The 15,000-nt window shown below is 47.0% G+C and overlaps 1 protein-coding gene across 3 annotated transcripts in view; it reads left to right on the forward strand.

Annotated features, from left to right (window-relative positions):
• MTFMT (mitochondrial methionyl-tRNA formyltransferase) overlaps positions 1-15,000 on the forward strand; it is a 68,486-nt gene that overhangs the window by 29,785 nt on the left and 23,701 nt on the right. The window contains exons 1-2 of one of the 3 annotated variants that reach the window (XM_068274994.1): positions 7,928-8,621; positions 14,931-15,000. The exon at positions 14,931-15,000 is cut by the window's right edge and continues 140 nt beyond it. In XM_068274994.1, the coding sequence (XP_068131095.1) occupies positions 8,029-8,621; positions 14,931-15,000 (663 nt within the window). In that variant the 5' untranslated portion in view covers positions 7,928-8,028. Of the gene's footprint in view, positions 1-7,927; positions 8,622-14,930 lie in introns of those variants that run through there. The other 2 variants (XM_068274996.1, XM_068274995.1) reach the window with 2 other exon arrangements.

Raw genomic sequence — 15,000 nt, forward strand, 5'->3', positions numbered from 1 at the left:
TCTCCCTGCGTGGTGTCCTTCGCCTGGACCTTCCCACCCAGGGCTAATCTCTGGAAGTTAAATACTTTTTGGTTGGGAAGGGTGGAGGGCACCATGCGGTTGGAAGCTGAACTTCAACAATTCCTCTTAATCCAAGGGGACACTGCTCGTTTCACTTCAATATGGAGTGTAGTTAAACTGCACCTCAAACAATGTTTTATAAAAGAAATCAAAAGGGTTAAAACACAATCTTCATTATCAGAAACCTCTATTCGTAAGGGATTATCTAAAGCAGAAACTATATATGCCGCCTCGCCCAATCCAATGAATGAAGCTTCTTATAAGCACAAACTGCATGATCTTGAGCAACTGCTAATTGAAAAAGCAAACAGGAAAATGCTATTTGCTAAACAAAATTGGTATGAGAATGGAGACAAATGTGGTGCCCTGCTTGCCAAGATATCACGCCAGCAGCAATCTCCACAGGTGGTGTTGGGGGTCGAGGATGCAGGGGGTCAGATACTATCCTCACCTGAGGAGATCCTTGCTAGATTTGTGTCTTTCTATAGTGACCTGTATGCCAGCCGGTCCGCCAGGTCAGCATCCGAGATCCTTGATTATCTCAATGTAATTGAACTTCCCACTTTATCTACACCTCAAAAGTTCAACTTAGATGCCCCTATCACTGTCAAGGAGGTGGAGGAGGCTATTTCCTCTTTCCCAGCCTCCAAGTCACCCGGGTCAGACGGGCTACCTATAGAACTGTACAAAATGCATTCCGCCTTTTTTGCCCCTAAACTTCTGCAATTATACATGGCTGCTAGGGAAGAACAGGAACTCCCTTACTCTATGAGAGAGGCCATCATCACTTTAATATTAAAACCCGATAAGTCCCCTAGCCGCTGCGAAGCATATCGACCCATATCGCTACTTCAAACTGATGTGAAAATATTAGCCAAAATTCTTGCGCGCCGCCTTAGTACAGTTTCACGCTCCTTAATACACAGGGACCAGTCTGGGTTTGTGCCGGACCGCTCCACAGCACTCAACCTACGTCGCCTCTTCCTTAACTTACAGACTCAATATGATGAGGTTGGTACTAGAGTGGTATTATCCCTAGACGCCGAAAAGGCTTTCGACACTGTGGAATGGGATTTCCTGTTTGCGGTCCTGCACAGACTCGGATTTGGTCCCTCTTTCATTAGCTGGGTAAAACTCCTATACACCAACCCGGTGGCACGAGCTAAAGTCAACAGATGGCTCTCCACTCCATTCACCCTTCACCGAGGCACCCGACAGGGATGCCCCCTTTCCCCACTCCTGTTTGACCTTGCTGTCGAACCTCTGGCAGCCATGATTCGGGCAGAAAATAAAATTCGGGGTTGGACCAAGGGTGACGTGATTGATAAAATCAGCCTTTACGCTGACGATATGTTGATCTACCTGTCTGACCCGGGTGACTCACTTACACAAACATTGCAAGTAATCAACCAATATGGCTCCTATTCAGGTCTCCGAATCAATTGGGCTAAATCATCTCTGATGCCAGTCGACTCCTTCCCACCAACCCAACAGCACCTCTCTACCCCTCTGCAGTGGGTGAGCTCTTTCAGATACCTGGGTATTGTGGTTTCGAGATCACCTGGAGATTTTATTTCCTTAAATCTAGACCCATTACTAGCTCAAACGAGTACCAAACTTAAAGCATGGGAAAAACTTCCCTTAAATGCTACCGGACGCGCCAATTTATTTAAAATGATTATCCTACCTAAAATTTTATATGTATCCTGGCACTCTCCAGTTTTTCTCCACTCATCGGTTTTCTCGAAATTACATTCCCAGTTAGCCTGCTTTATATGGGCCAGGCAACGACATCGCCTATCTCTCCCTGTTCTACAGCAGCCAAAAGACCTAGGTGGTATTGCGGTCCCTAACTGCTATCTATATTATCTCGCATCTCAACTATCACACCTCTATGATGGGTTTAGGGAGGGAAAATTAACTCTCCAAAATAATATATTCTCTGTGCTCCCTTACCGAAATAAGGACCCTTACTACAACACACTTAAAGGATTCAAAGGAGTGGGTAGACTACAATCCCTCCCTCCTACTTTGAAGGAAATACTTAAGGTCTGGGACTGCTCCCATCATATATTGCACAATGAAGTATCCTTTCGACTCACCCCTCTCTGGGAGAACCAAAACTTAAAAGAACTCAGTGGGCTCTCGGATGCTGACTGGTGGTTTAATAAAGGGGTTAGATTTCTGCATCAACTCTTTTTGGGGGGGATAATTAAGACCTTTGATCAGCTAACAGTAGAATTTGACCTCCCACAATCAGCAGGGCCGGATTTCTGGCAAGGCCACATAGGCCATGGCCTAGGGCACCAGAAGTTTAGGGGCGGCTCAGCGAGGGGCAGGAAAGCTGTTCTATGCAGTCATCCCTATCTACAAGAACAGCTTTAACCTTTGAACTCTCTGTCCTGTACTTGTGCCGTCCCTGCAAGACCTGTAAGCTCTATCCTGCAGGTATACATCAGTCTAACTCTCATGGTGACACAATGGGTCCATCATTAACGAGATGGCAAACATAACGGTTCTTAAGGAAAACATAATTTATAATCTATACGCGTATTACTAAAATAGTTATTGTCTGTGACATCCAATGATGGAAAGTAAGGAGAATTCTCATTGGGGCACACAGAGATAACAACCATACAGATGGTATAGTTGGCCTTGGGCGGTAAAAAGTACAAATCCGGCCCTGACAATCAGCCTACCTTAGATACTTGGGCCTACTGCACGCCCTTAATGCTCAGTTTGACAACTTTCCCAAAGAATTTGTAAACTCTCCCCTTCTAGACATACTTAAAGGAAAGGTTCAGGGAGGGTGGGTAAAAAATAAAAATCAAATTCCACTTACCCGGGGCTTCCTCCAGCCCGTGGCAGGCAGGAGGTGCCCTCGCCGCCGCTCCGCAGGCTCCTGGTGGTCTCCGGTGGCGGACCCGACCTGGCCAGGCCGGCTGCCAGGTCGGGCTCTTCTGCGCTCCAAGGCCCGGAACTTCTGCGTCCCACGCCGGCGCTCTGACGTCATCGGACGTCCTCCGGGCTCTACTGCGCAGAAGTACTGCGCATGCGCAGTAGAGCCCGGAGGACGTCCGATGACGTCAGAGCGCCGGCGTGGGACGCAGAAGTTCCGGGCCTTGGAGCGCAGAAGAGCCCGACCTGGCAGCCGGCCTGGCCAGGTCGGGTCGGCCACCGGGAGCCTGCGGAGCGGCGGCGAGGGCACCTCCTGCCTGCCACGGGCTGGAGGAAGCCCCGGGTAAGTGGAATTTGATTTTTATTTTTTACCCACCCTCCCTGAACCTTCCCTTTAAAGGTGCTTCTTCCAAGCAGCTGATTACTCTTCTTTATAGTGAACTTATCACGCCTGACGCCACTCATCGTATTTATCAGAAACGCATCTTCTGGAATAGGGAGGTAGGTGATGTCTCCGAAGATAATTGGGATGATATCCTCTCCAGCGTTTCTAAAGAATCTCCATACTTACCTGATCGTCTATTATATCTATATATACTTCATAGAGCCTTCCTTACTCCTGTACGATTGTCTAAATTCAAACCAGGCGTTGATGACTTCTGCCCCAAATGTCGGAATGACAGAGGTACTTTTATACATATGATATGGTCGTGCCCGCGTGTTAATGCTTTTTGGAAGCAGATAATCAAATTTATGAATGACCACATGGGATGCCCTCTTATTTGTGATGCCAAAACATGTCTTCTAAACATTCTCTCAGTTACCCTACCTAGTAAATATCACAAACAATTTGCATTAGAAGCTTTGCACTTGGCTCGTAAACAGCTTACCAAAAACTGGATAACACCCATGGTCCCCACCTGCACAGATTGGATTAAATCTGTTAATATAGTACTACCATACCGCTGGGCCATATATCAGCATAGAAATGCCTCTGCCAAATTCGAAAATGTATGGTTTGAGTGGCTTAATTCCAGATACACTAAAACCTGAGCAGGCCCAGTCACCCCCTAAATCTATAAGCTATCTACACCTATTTTTTCTGAGATCGGATACCGCCAAGCAAAATGTTTTCCGCTATTTTTCTCCCTGGACAGGTTCTTTTTTGCTTGTCCCTGGGTAAATAGCGCTATGTTGCACTGAAATGTTTCAATGTTCTTCGTTAAAATTATGGAATATCCGACAATTGCTACTATACAACCAACATGCCAAGTTTGTTGTTAAACCATTTCATAAGTTTTCAGCTTCCCCTGTAAGGAGTGTCTGTATTTTATCCTGATGTGACAAAATGCCTATGGCTAAGTGATGTATGTTATCTATATGCACCCTTTATGGGATGTTATCTACAGTTTGTACTTTTTCTTGCTGCTGAACTGTCAAATAAACTTGGTATGTTTAAAAAAAAAAAAAAAATGTTAATACATGCTCTTATAATATCTCGTCTGGACTATTATAGCATATATAACAGACTTGCACCCCTCCAATCTGTACTGAACGCGGCTGCCCGTCTCATTAATCTCTCTTCCCGCTCTTCCTCTGCTACTCCTGTCAAGCTCCTCATTGGCTACCAATTAACCTGAGGATCTAGTTCAAACTCTTAATTCTTGCTTATAAAGCTCTCCACAATCTCTGTCCTGTGCACATCTCCTCACTAGATACCAGTCTCAGATCTGCACATGACTTTCTATTATCCTCTACTAGCCTAGAATCACCTCCTACCATTCACGTAAACAAGATTTTGCACGTGCTTCACCCCTCCTCTGGAATCCTCTGCCACAACACATTCGTCACTCCCCATCATTTGATTTCTGTAAACGTGCCCTCAAAACTTTTTTTTTTCTCCATCAACCATATGCTCTACCTTAGGCCATTTCACCTGTTGACTAGAGATGTTGGCGAACCCCTCGCCCTGTACTACCTCCGGGTCGCTATGACCCGGAGTAGTGCGGCTGCACTGGGCTGGTGGTGCGCATCCTTGATCACGCGCCTGTTGCCGGGCACTTTCTGCGCATGTGCGTGACGTCACTCTGATGCGCAGAGAGTGCCCGGCAATAAAGACGCGCACCGCCGGCCCAGCGCAGCTGTACTACTACGGGTCATAGCGACCCAGAAGTAGTAGCGGCTCATAGGGATTTGCTGGCGAACGGTTCGCCAACATCTCTACTGTTGACTTCTGGCTAAGTTGTATTTCCTACCAGATAACTGAAAACACACTGTCTCCAGGTAGGAATATTATATACCACCCCACCTCTTGTTTCCCCCATATTCCTTTATATTGTAAGCTTGCAAGGGCAGGGCGTTCATACCCTTTTGTGTCTTGGATTTCATCACACATTTATTCATTTTAATTATGTCACTGTTATCATCAACTCCGTATTTTGTACCTCTAAAACTCTATATTTGGTACACTGGTGTACACCATTGTCTGTATTATTTTGTACCTGTCACGATCGGTGTAGCAGAGAGAGGGTCTGATTACCGGTGAACTGCAGTATCACCGAGAATGCAGAATATACCCGATTATCGATGATCTGCAGTATCACCGATAATCCGATATAACGCTAACCTCTGAACACCTGAGTAGTGTAAGTGCTTGGTGCAACAGTAATACCTCGAGGACTAAGCCTCAGAAACAAGTGCCGTACAGTATGAAGTACTGCAGCAATACAGATTCCTTCCGAAGGCCTGGACTCTCCCGGGGGAGGAGTCAGGCGGAGCGTAGGACGGACAGAACGTGAGTGACACCTAGGAGAGAGTATCACTAACAGATCTGGGAACTGCCTCTAACAGTAAGGTCAGTTCTCGAAGTCAGGCAAGCCAGGTCGTAACACACGGACAAATACAGTACAGATTCAGAACGCAGAGGCGGAGACTAATAAACAAGAAGGGTTCGGCAACAGGGTATCAGAAATATCGGGGTACAGAATCAGGAGTCAGATGCAGAGTCTAAGAGCGAGCCGAGGTTCGGCAACAGGGTATCAGAATGACAAGGTACAAGATCAGAATACAGAAGAATAGTAACAAGCTTGAGGAACCTGAGGAGCAGGTTCCCAATGAATACAGGATGGGCCCTGGGGCAGTAAATACAGAGCTGGCCCTGTGGAGCAGGTGCCCAGCAAATACAGCGCTGGCCCTGGGGAGCAGGTGCCCAGCAACTACAGAGCTGGCCCTATGGAGCAGGTGCCCAGTAAATACAGAGCTGGCCCTGTGGAGCAGGTGCCCAGCACATACAGTGCTGGCCCTGAGGAGCAGGTGCCCAGCACATACAGTGCTGGCCCTGAGGAGCAGGTGCCCAGCACATACAGTGCTGGCCCTGAGGAGCAGGTGCCCAGCACATACAGTGCTGGCCCTGAGGAGCAGGTGCCCAGCACATACAGTGCTGGCCCTGAGGAGCAGGTGCCCAGCAAATACAGAACTGGCCCTGTGGAGCAGGTGCCCAGCACATACAATGCTGGCCCTGGGGAGCAGGTGCCCAGCAAATACAGAGCTGGCCCTGTGAGCAGGTGCCCAGCAGATACAGAGCTGGCCCTATGGAGCAGGTGCCCAGCACATACAGAACTGGCCCTGTGAAGCAGGTGCCCAGCACATACAGGCATGAACTATCTCCTAGCGATAGAGATAGCTCTCACGGTCGGGAAGGCCAAGTCGGCAACTCACAGACAAACAAAGTACAGGATCAGAAGACAGAGGCAGTGTAGTCAGACAGGCAGAAAGTCATAACAGATAATCACAATCAAACTAGTACTTTAGACTATCAACAGAATCTAGCTAAGTGTAGGATTACAGCTCCAGCTGGTTCCGGTACACTTTAGGATCTGACTAAGGGTCTGCGTGCCACCACGAAGTGATTGCAACGACAGGCAACCAGCAACTGACTAAGCAGCAGAATATATAGTTGCTGGACTCTGCTGCCCCGCCCGAACCATTCAGCCAATCATGAGTCCTACAGGAGTCAGCTGACCTTCCTGATCAGCTGACACTTCCCCTGCTGGTATAAAGGTCCTGCATTCAGGCCCAAGGGAGCATAGCTCTCCATCTGCCTAGGTGCACTAACAGACCCAGCCACACCAAGCACATGCTGCTGCATGGAAACAGCCGCTTTGCTGTCAGGACATGCGGCGGCTTTTCCGCGTTCCACCACACAGCCAGACGCGTGAAAACCGCCGCGGAGTCAGCCGCCTAGCTCTTGGCACACGCGGCGGCTTTTCCGCGTTTCCTCACAGTACCCCATGTTTGTTCTTATTTTGTACAGCACCACGGAATACGTTGGCACTTTATCATAGCTCCCAACTGTCCCTTTTTCAGAGCCCTGTCCCTCTTTCACACTCATTTGTCCCTCTTTCAGGACTTTGTCCCTCTTTCTATGTAAATATATATCTATACTAAAAATGTGTTTGATTGACTCTAAACTTTATTCCCAGCCTTTAAAGTAATATATTTATAATTTTAGAATGTTACTATGAAGGAAAATTAATCTGGATAGAAAGGACCAGTGTGGTTTGAATTATAAAACAACATATTTTTCTTATGAAATCTTTATGGTATGCGTGACTAGAGGCATGGTGAGGGCGTGGTCAGGGGTGTGGCAGGGGCACGGCTTAAGAGTCCCTTTTTCTCATCTCAATAAGTTGGGAGGTATGCTTTATAAATCAATAATAACTTTTATCTGGAAAATATAATGTATGACAGCTTTTCAGGCAGAATACAAATAAAAGCGCTTTGTAGACGTAAGATTTAGGGTCAAAACTTGGCATTGCCCCTCAAATGAAAGTTCAGCTGATAACTTAACAGAAAACACCATTGCAGTTCAGCTGATAACTTAACAGAAAACACCATTGCACAATACTGCAATACATTTCTGCCACTAGGAACTTTAGTCCTGGCCCTTGTTTCCTGAGGTCGGTATTACATGTGCACAGACATGGCTGCGCCCGCACACTGTCACGGAGTGGAAGGTTGCAGATGTTGATGTGCTCGCCGCAGCCTCCTCTGGGGGTGAGCTGAGGCGCTATGGGCTTCTGTAAGCCGCACTGGGGGGCTCTGCTGCGAAACCGGCCCGTGTGGTGCTCCCGGGGCTCCGGCTGGGAAGGTGGCGCCCAGCAGAGGACGGAGAACCTCGGACTGTACCATGTCACAGTGCGGGGGGAGGAGACCTTGCAGGAACATGTGGACTGCAGCACAGTGAAGAGGGGCATCTGTCACCATCGTACTCCTAGCAAGGTGTGGAGATCATGGAACGCCAGTAATGTATCCCTTCCTCCAGCGATGTGGAGATCCAGGCATGCTTCTGAGAGACTTCCTGTCCTCCTGGGCCATACCATAAAGACATCATTGCCATGTTTATTAAATGGTCAGAGACCACATGGGTGTACAAGACACTTCTCACAAGTGACTGTCGGGTCGTACTCACTCAATACCCCTACCGACAAGTTTTGGGTCAGGACTACTTATTGTGATCGGCAGATTTGTTGTGGAGTCCATACCTTACCAGATCATGGTAGCATTTATAGACAGACACACAGGCTCCACCCACCTTGGAATGTCATGTTCTTTGGTACTGATAACTTTTCTCTGGAGTCTCTTAAAATTTTGCATAAATACAGGTACATTAATAAGCTTTTGTATACATTTTTGTGGTTTTGCAGAGGCCTCTGATTAAAGGATACCTTAGGGCTCGTTTCTACTGTTGCGGTGCGGAATCGCCTGGATTCCACCGCGGACGAAATCGCATGCGGATGCGTTTCTGCATGCGGTTTTCCCCGCGATTTCGCATGGCTAAGATGCAGGCGAATTTAACCATGTCACTGCCTGTAAATTTCCATAACATTACATGCGAAATCGCGGAGAAAACCGCATGACAAAGCCGCATGCGATTTCTCTATTAAAAGCATTGCGCATTCCAGCTGCACGCGAAATCTGACGGCTCTGCGGTGCAGATTTCCCCCGCACACCAAAACGCACCCGCACGACGCACAAGTGGAAACAATCCCATCCACTTGTATTGCCTATGCAAATCCACATGCGGTGCCCGCATGAGGATTCGCTATAGTGGAAACGAGCCCTTAAAGTTAATGGGAACTGGGTTGTAAAAAAAAAAAGAAAAAAAGTCAGATACTCACCTAAGGAGAGGGAGGCTCTGGGTCCCATATAGAGCACTCCCTCTCCTCCCCCGTAGCGATATTTGACCGTTTCGGTCAAATACTGCTGTCTCCCGGCCTAAGGGAGGCTTCGGAGATGCTTCGGGACCCCGAGAGCTCCCGAAGACGGGCCGCTCTATACTGCGCATTCGCGCGCGTTCTCTCTGACACATTCGCGGGTGCGCCGCTTTTCTTCGGGAGGACTCGGCTCCCAAAGACGTATGAAGTCCCCTCGGCGTGGGACGAGAACGGAGGAACCAGCGCAGCACCGGGGCCACCGGGAGAGGAGAGGGATGGCTCATTAGGACCGAGCCTTCCGTCTCCTTTGGTGAGTATCTGACTCTTTATTTTTTTTTAACGAACCCGGGTTACATTCGCTTTAAAAGATTCAGAAATACGTGTGTGTGTGTCATCCGTAAGTGGCTCCATTGCATAGCACTGGTTGGCACAGGCGCAGTATCCGTGCACTCCCACCGGAAGATGTAGCCGGGGCGCGCAGTCAACTGACCCAGACATACTATGTGCATATGGGCAGTATGTCCGCTATGGCACCTGGTGACTGCGCGCGCCCGCTACGCCTTCCTGTGGGAGGTGCGGGAAGCCTATATGCACCTCCCCACATAAATGTGGCATCAATTTCCGATTCTAATAAGGACTAAGGTATCCTTTTTAGTCAGGAGGAGGGATTGCTCGTGGTTTCCACACATGCAGAATTGCACCAGATGTTACAGCCCATGTTAATTAAAGGGTCGTTCACATCTAATGCGGAGTTCCACGTGTGGGGAAAAAAAATCTGACACCGCACTAGGTCCGGAATCGTATCTGTGGCTCCGTTTTTCAGCCCTGATTAAAAACTGAGCCCCGGATACTAATGTTAAAAATAGCAATAGTCTTCACCCAAGAAAAAAAATGGATCCGTCTGTGTTTGCGGGGACCCGTTTTCAAAACCTGAATGGAAGGCCTGGATCTGCTGCATTTTCACTCAACGGATCTGGACCCTGATACACGGAGGGGTCATGGCAGGCAATGGGAAAACGGATTTCTCTTTACACAAGCAAATTTTGACACAGAAACAGATCCGTTTCCAGTGTTCTCCCCAGAATTATTTTCCAGCCGGGTGGCATGAAATTGTAGCCGGGTGGCATGAAAAAGCAGCCGGGTGGGGAGAGATGAAAATGCAGGTCAACTCTGCTTACAGCATAGGAGGTGGTGAGGAGGTGAGCCAATGACAGCCGGGTGGTCAACAAATCTAGCTGGGTGGAGCACCCGGCTAAAAGAGCCTGGGGAGAACACTGCGTTTCTGTGTCACAGCCTGGGGGGTGGGAGAGGGGGCCGCCATGCTGGAGGGTGATAGCAGGCAGGATGGGGGCCTCAGCAGGGGGGATGCCCCCCCTCCCTCACCTGGGTCCCCACTTCCCCGCACCCCCTCCAGCTAGTTTCAATCATTTAAAAATAGTTTAAAATCAATATAATGTAGCAGGCGGCGAGCGGGGAACTTACTTCCTTGCGTCCCACCGCTGCCGCATCACTTCCTGTAATGCCGTCCATTGGACAGGAAGTGATGCGGCAGCGTTGGGACGGAAGGAAGTAAGTTCCCGCTCACCGCCTGCTACATTATATTGATTTTACACTATTTCTTAAATGATTAAAACTAGCTGGAGGGGGAACGGGAAGGGGGGGCCGAGGTGAGGGGGGGGAGGGTCCCACCGCTGCCCCCTTCCTGCCTGCTCTCCCCTTCAGCATGGAGGCCCCCCACCCACGGCAACGGCTGGGGACGTTTCCACGGATTGGAAATGTCCCTGCAAAAATAGCCATTTTCTCTCAAAATGGAGAGAGAAAAAAAGGTTTAAAAAAAACTGATCCGTTCTGCAGGGCACAAGTGTGGACCTAGCCTGACTGGATGACAAACATGGAAGACGTGCGTTGAAAGTTAAAGATGGTTCACAAAAACCGTGGTGGTTTTCTGTGGATGTACAGTGGAGGAAATAATTATTTGACCCCTCAATGATTTTGTAAGTTTGTCCAATGACTAAGAAATGAAAAGTCTCAGAACAGTATCATTTCAATGGTAGGTTTATTTTAACAGTGGCAGATAGCACATCAAAAGGAAAATCGAAAAAATAACCTTAAATAAAATATAGCAACTGATTTGCATTTCATTGAGTGAAATAAGTTTTTGAACCCCTACCAACCATTAAGAGTTCTGGCTCCCACAGAGTGGTTAGACACTTTTACTCAATTAGTCAACCTCATTAAGGACACCTTGCTTAACTAGTCACCTGTATAAAAGACACCTGTCCACAGAATCAATCAATCAAGCAGACTCCAAACTCTCCAACATGGGAAAGACCAAAGAGCTGTCCAAGGATGTCAGAGACAAAATTGTAGACCTGCACAAGGCTGGAATGGGCTACAAAACCATTAGCAAGAAGCTGGGAGAGAAGGTGACAACTGTTGGTGTGATTGTTCGAAAATGGAAGGAGTACAAAATGACCATCAATCGACCTCACTCTGGGGCTCCACGCAAGATCTCACCTCGTGGAGTGTCAATGGTTCTGAGAAAGGTGAAAAAGCATCCTAGAACTACACGGGAGGAGTTAGTGAATGACCTCAAATTAGCAGGGACCACAGTCACCAAGAAAACCATTGGAAACACATTACACCACAATGGATTAAAATCCTGCAGGGCTCGCAAGGTCCCCCTGCTCAAGAAGGCACATGTGCAGGCCCGTCTGAAGTTTGCCAATGAACACCTGAATGATTCTGTGAGTGACTGGGAGAAGGTGCTGTGGTCTGATGAGACCAAAATAGAGCTCTTTGGCATTAACTCAGCTCGCTGTGTTTGGAGGAAGAAAAATGCTGCCTATGACCCCCAAAACACTGTCCCCACCGTCAAGCATGGGGGTGGAAACATTTTGCTTTGGGGGTGTTTTTCTGCTAAGGGCACAGGACAACTTAATCGCACTACCGGGAAAATGGACGGAGCCATGTATCGTGAAATCCTGAACGACAACCTCCTTCCCTCTGCCAGGAAACTGAAAATGGGTCGTGGATGGATGTTCCAGCACGACAATGACCCAAAACATACAGCAAAGGCAACAAAGGAGTGGCTCAAGAAGAAGCACATTAAGGTCATGGAGTGGCCTAGTCAGTCTCCGGACCTTAATCCAATAGAAAACCTATGGAGGGAGCTCAAGCTCAGAGTTGCACAGAGACAGCCTCGAAACCTTAGGGATTTAGAGATGATCTGCAAAGAGGAGTGGACCAACATTCCTCCTAAAATGTGTGCAAACTTGGTCATCAATTACAAGAAACGTTTGACCTCTGTGCTTGCAAACAAGGGTTTTTCCACTAAGTATTAAGTCTTTTATTGTTAGAGGGTACAAAAACTTATTTCACTCAATGAAATGCAAATCAGTTGCTATCTTTTATTTAAGGTTATTTTTTCAATTTTCCTTTTGATGTGCTATCTGCCACTGTTAAAATAAACCTACCATTGAAATGATACTGTTCTGAGACTTTTCATTTCTTTGTCATTGGACAAACTTACAAAATCAGTGAGGGGTCAAATAATTATTTCCTCCCCTGTAAGTGTGAACTCTCCCTAACTGTATTCCCTTTGATAGGTGAACACACTCCTTTGCCCTATGAAGCACTATACCGTTATTCAATAAACCTTTAGCAATCCCCACTGTGGAACAGAATGACCAAAACAAGTGTTCCAACCTACCACATGACAATTATTACATACACGCTATGATTGCAGGATCCCGTGTTTCCGTAGTTATTTAGTATTTCAAGCGTAATATAACCCTGCATTTCAACTTTGCTCTAAAACATTATTTACAGTATATTATATGCAACCAGCATTTTTTTTTTACTAGACCAGCATTGGAAGGGTTACACAGTGCTTTAAAGTTCCTGGAGATTTCTGCAGACGCATCCGAAGCTGACGTAGATACATTTTGTTTACATAAATGTATCTAATGCTTCATACACACTTGAGATAAAAGTCTTTGGAAAATGAAAGATCACAGACCAATTTTACCCCCTTCCATGTAGTATGAGAGCCATCTCTGAGTGTGTACGGGCATCTTTGTGTGCAGCATCTTGCAAAGATTTTATCTGATAGGGAGTTCAGCTCCATAGAATAGACTGTGTAGAGTATGGCTCTCATACTACATGGAAGGGGGTAAAATTGGTCTGTGATCTTGCATTTTCCAAAGACTTTTATCTCAAGTGTGTATGAAGCATAAGTGTTGAATGTGACTCACTCTCTCTGACTGAGAAGGAGCTGGAGGACAGCCAAAGAGTGTGTAACATTTCTCAATAGATACATTTAACTAAATAGAATGTAACAATCTGACCTTCTGCATATCTCTCCACGGAACTTTAAACCTCTGTGTTTAACCCTTCCAATGCTGGTCTAGTAAAAAAAAATGCTTTTTGCATATAATATGCTGTAAATAATGTTTTAGAGCAAAGTTGAAATGCAGGGTTATATTCCGCTTTCAGTTGCAGTATAATTTCGTTATCGTAAACTCTGAAATAGTAAAACTTCAGGTAGAGTAGGTCTAGGCCCTAGCAACGTACCATTATAAGTATATGGGAGTAATACCTGATATAGTAACCCTGATATAATAGAACTTCTGTCATAGTAAACCTCTTTTTTGGCTCCTGCAGTATTCTGTATCTGGCTATAATGGAAAGTGGGCGGTGGGCACATGCATCAAACATCAGTCTGGGACCCATGAACCTGGCAGCCACTTGTAGCCTGCTTGCTATCTACACAATACAGTACTCTTGGCCTGCGTGGATTACCTCAAAAGCACAAGCTGGTGAGACCTATGCTTCCCGTGTAAGATGCTGCAGGGAATTGCCCACCGTCTGTGACTTCCTTGTGCACGGCTGTGATGCTACAGTATCATCCAGTCTACACAGAAACTTGGACAGAGAAGCACACTATCAGTACTGTACCAGGTCAGGGACCCTGAGCAGTAATCTAAAATGGCCAAATAAACTTACCTGGGGGGGCCTTCTCTCTCCATCTCCTCGAGGTCCCCCGGCTCGCTCCCGTTCTTCCCATGGTGGCTCTGTTAGAGCGGCAACTTCCTCCTATTTTGGGTGCAACTGCATGCACAGCCCTTCCACACACCCGTCTCTTTAGCGCGCGCCAGTGTGAGTGTTGTGCGCACCCACGGTTCATTCAAGAACTGTGCGTGCGCAGCTTAGTCACCACTAACGGAGATGCTGTGGGAAGAATGGAGGGAGACTGGAGGACGCCGGGGTACCTCACAGACTACAAGGGGTTGGAGGAAGCCCCAGGTAAGTACATTTGGCCATTTTAGACACTGCTCATGGTCCCTTTAACCGCTGATGCCTATGCTTCCTGTGCAAGCTGTTGCATGGTTATTGAATGCACATCCATGTATATTGAGCACTGCATTGTGATCTAGCTTAGATGCCTGCTGGAGCACTGAAAAGAAAAAATGACTCCCAATTATTGACTGAATTAAGATACAGTACTATACTATACTTTATGTGCTTGAGTATGACAATTTCTGATATAGTAAACCTCTGATATAGTAAACCACTTTGCCCAGTGCCTTGGAGTTTACTATAAATGGATTGTACTATAGTAATATGAATAGGACCATACAGATGCTTCCAGTTTTGTGAATGTTTGTGTTTTTGGATTGGCTGTCCTGTTTATACATTTTAGCAATACATTTGATATTTGATGTGTAGTTCTCATTGTTCTCCTGTTTGAGGAAGCCTTAAGACAGAAGCTGTAGTGGGAAGACTAGAGGTGGTCTCTTTGCCGTGTGAATTGCCGAAGGGTTTC

The sequence above is a fragment of the Hyperolius riggenbachi genome, chromosome 3, assembly GCF_040937935.1.
Source record: "Hyperolius riggenbachi isolate aHypRig1 chromosome 3, aHypRig1.pri, whole genome shotgun sequence".
NCBI classification, from domain to species: domain Eukaryota; kingdom Metazoa; phylum Chordata; class Amphibia; order Anura; family Hyperoliidae; genus Hyperolius; species Hyperolius riggenbachi.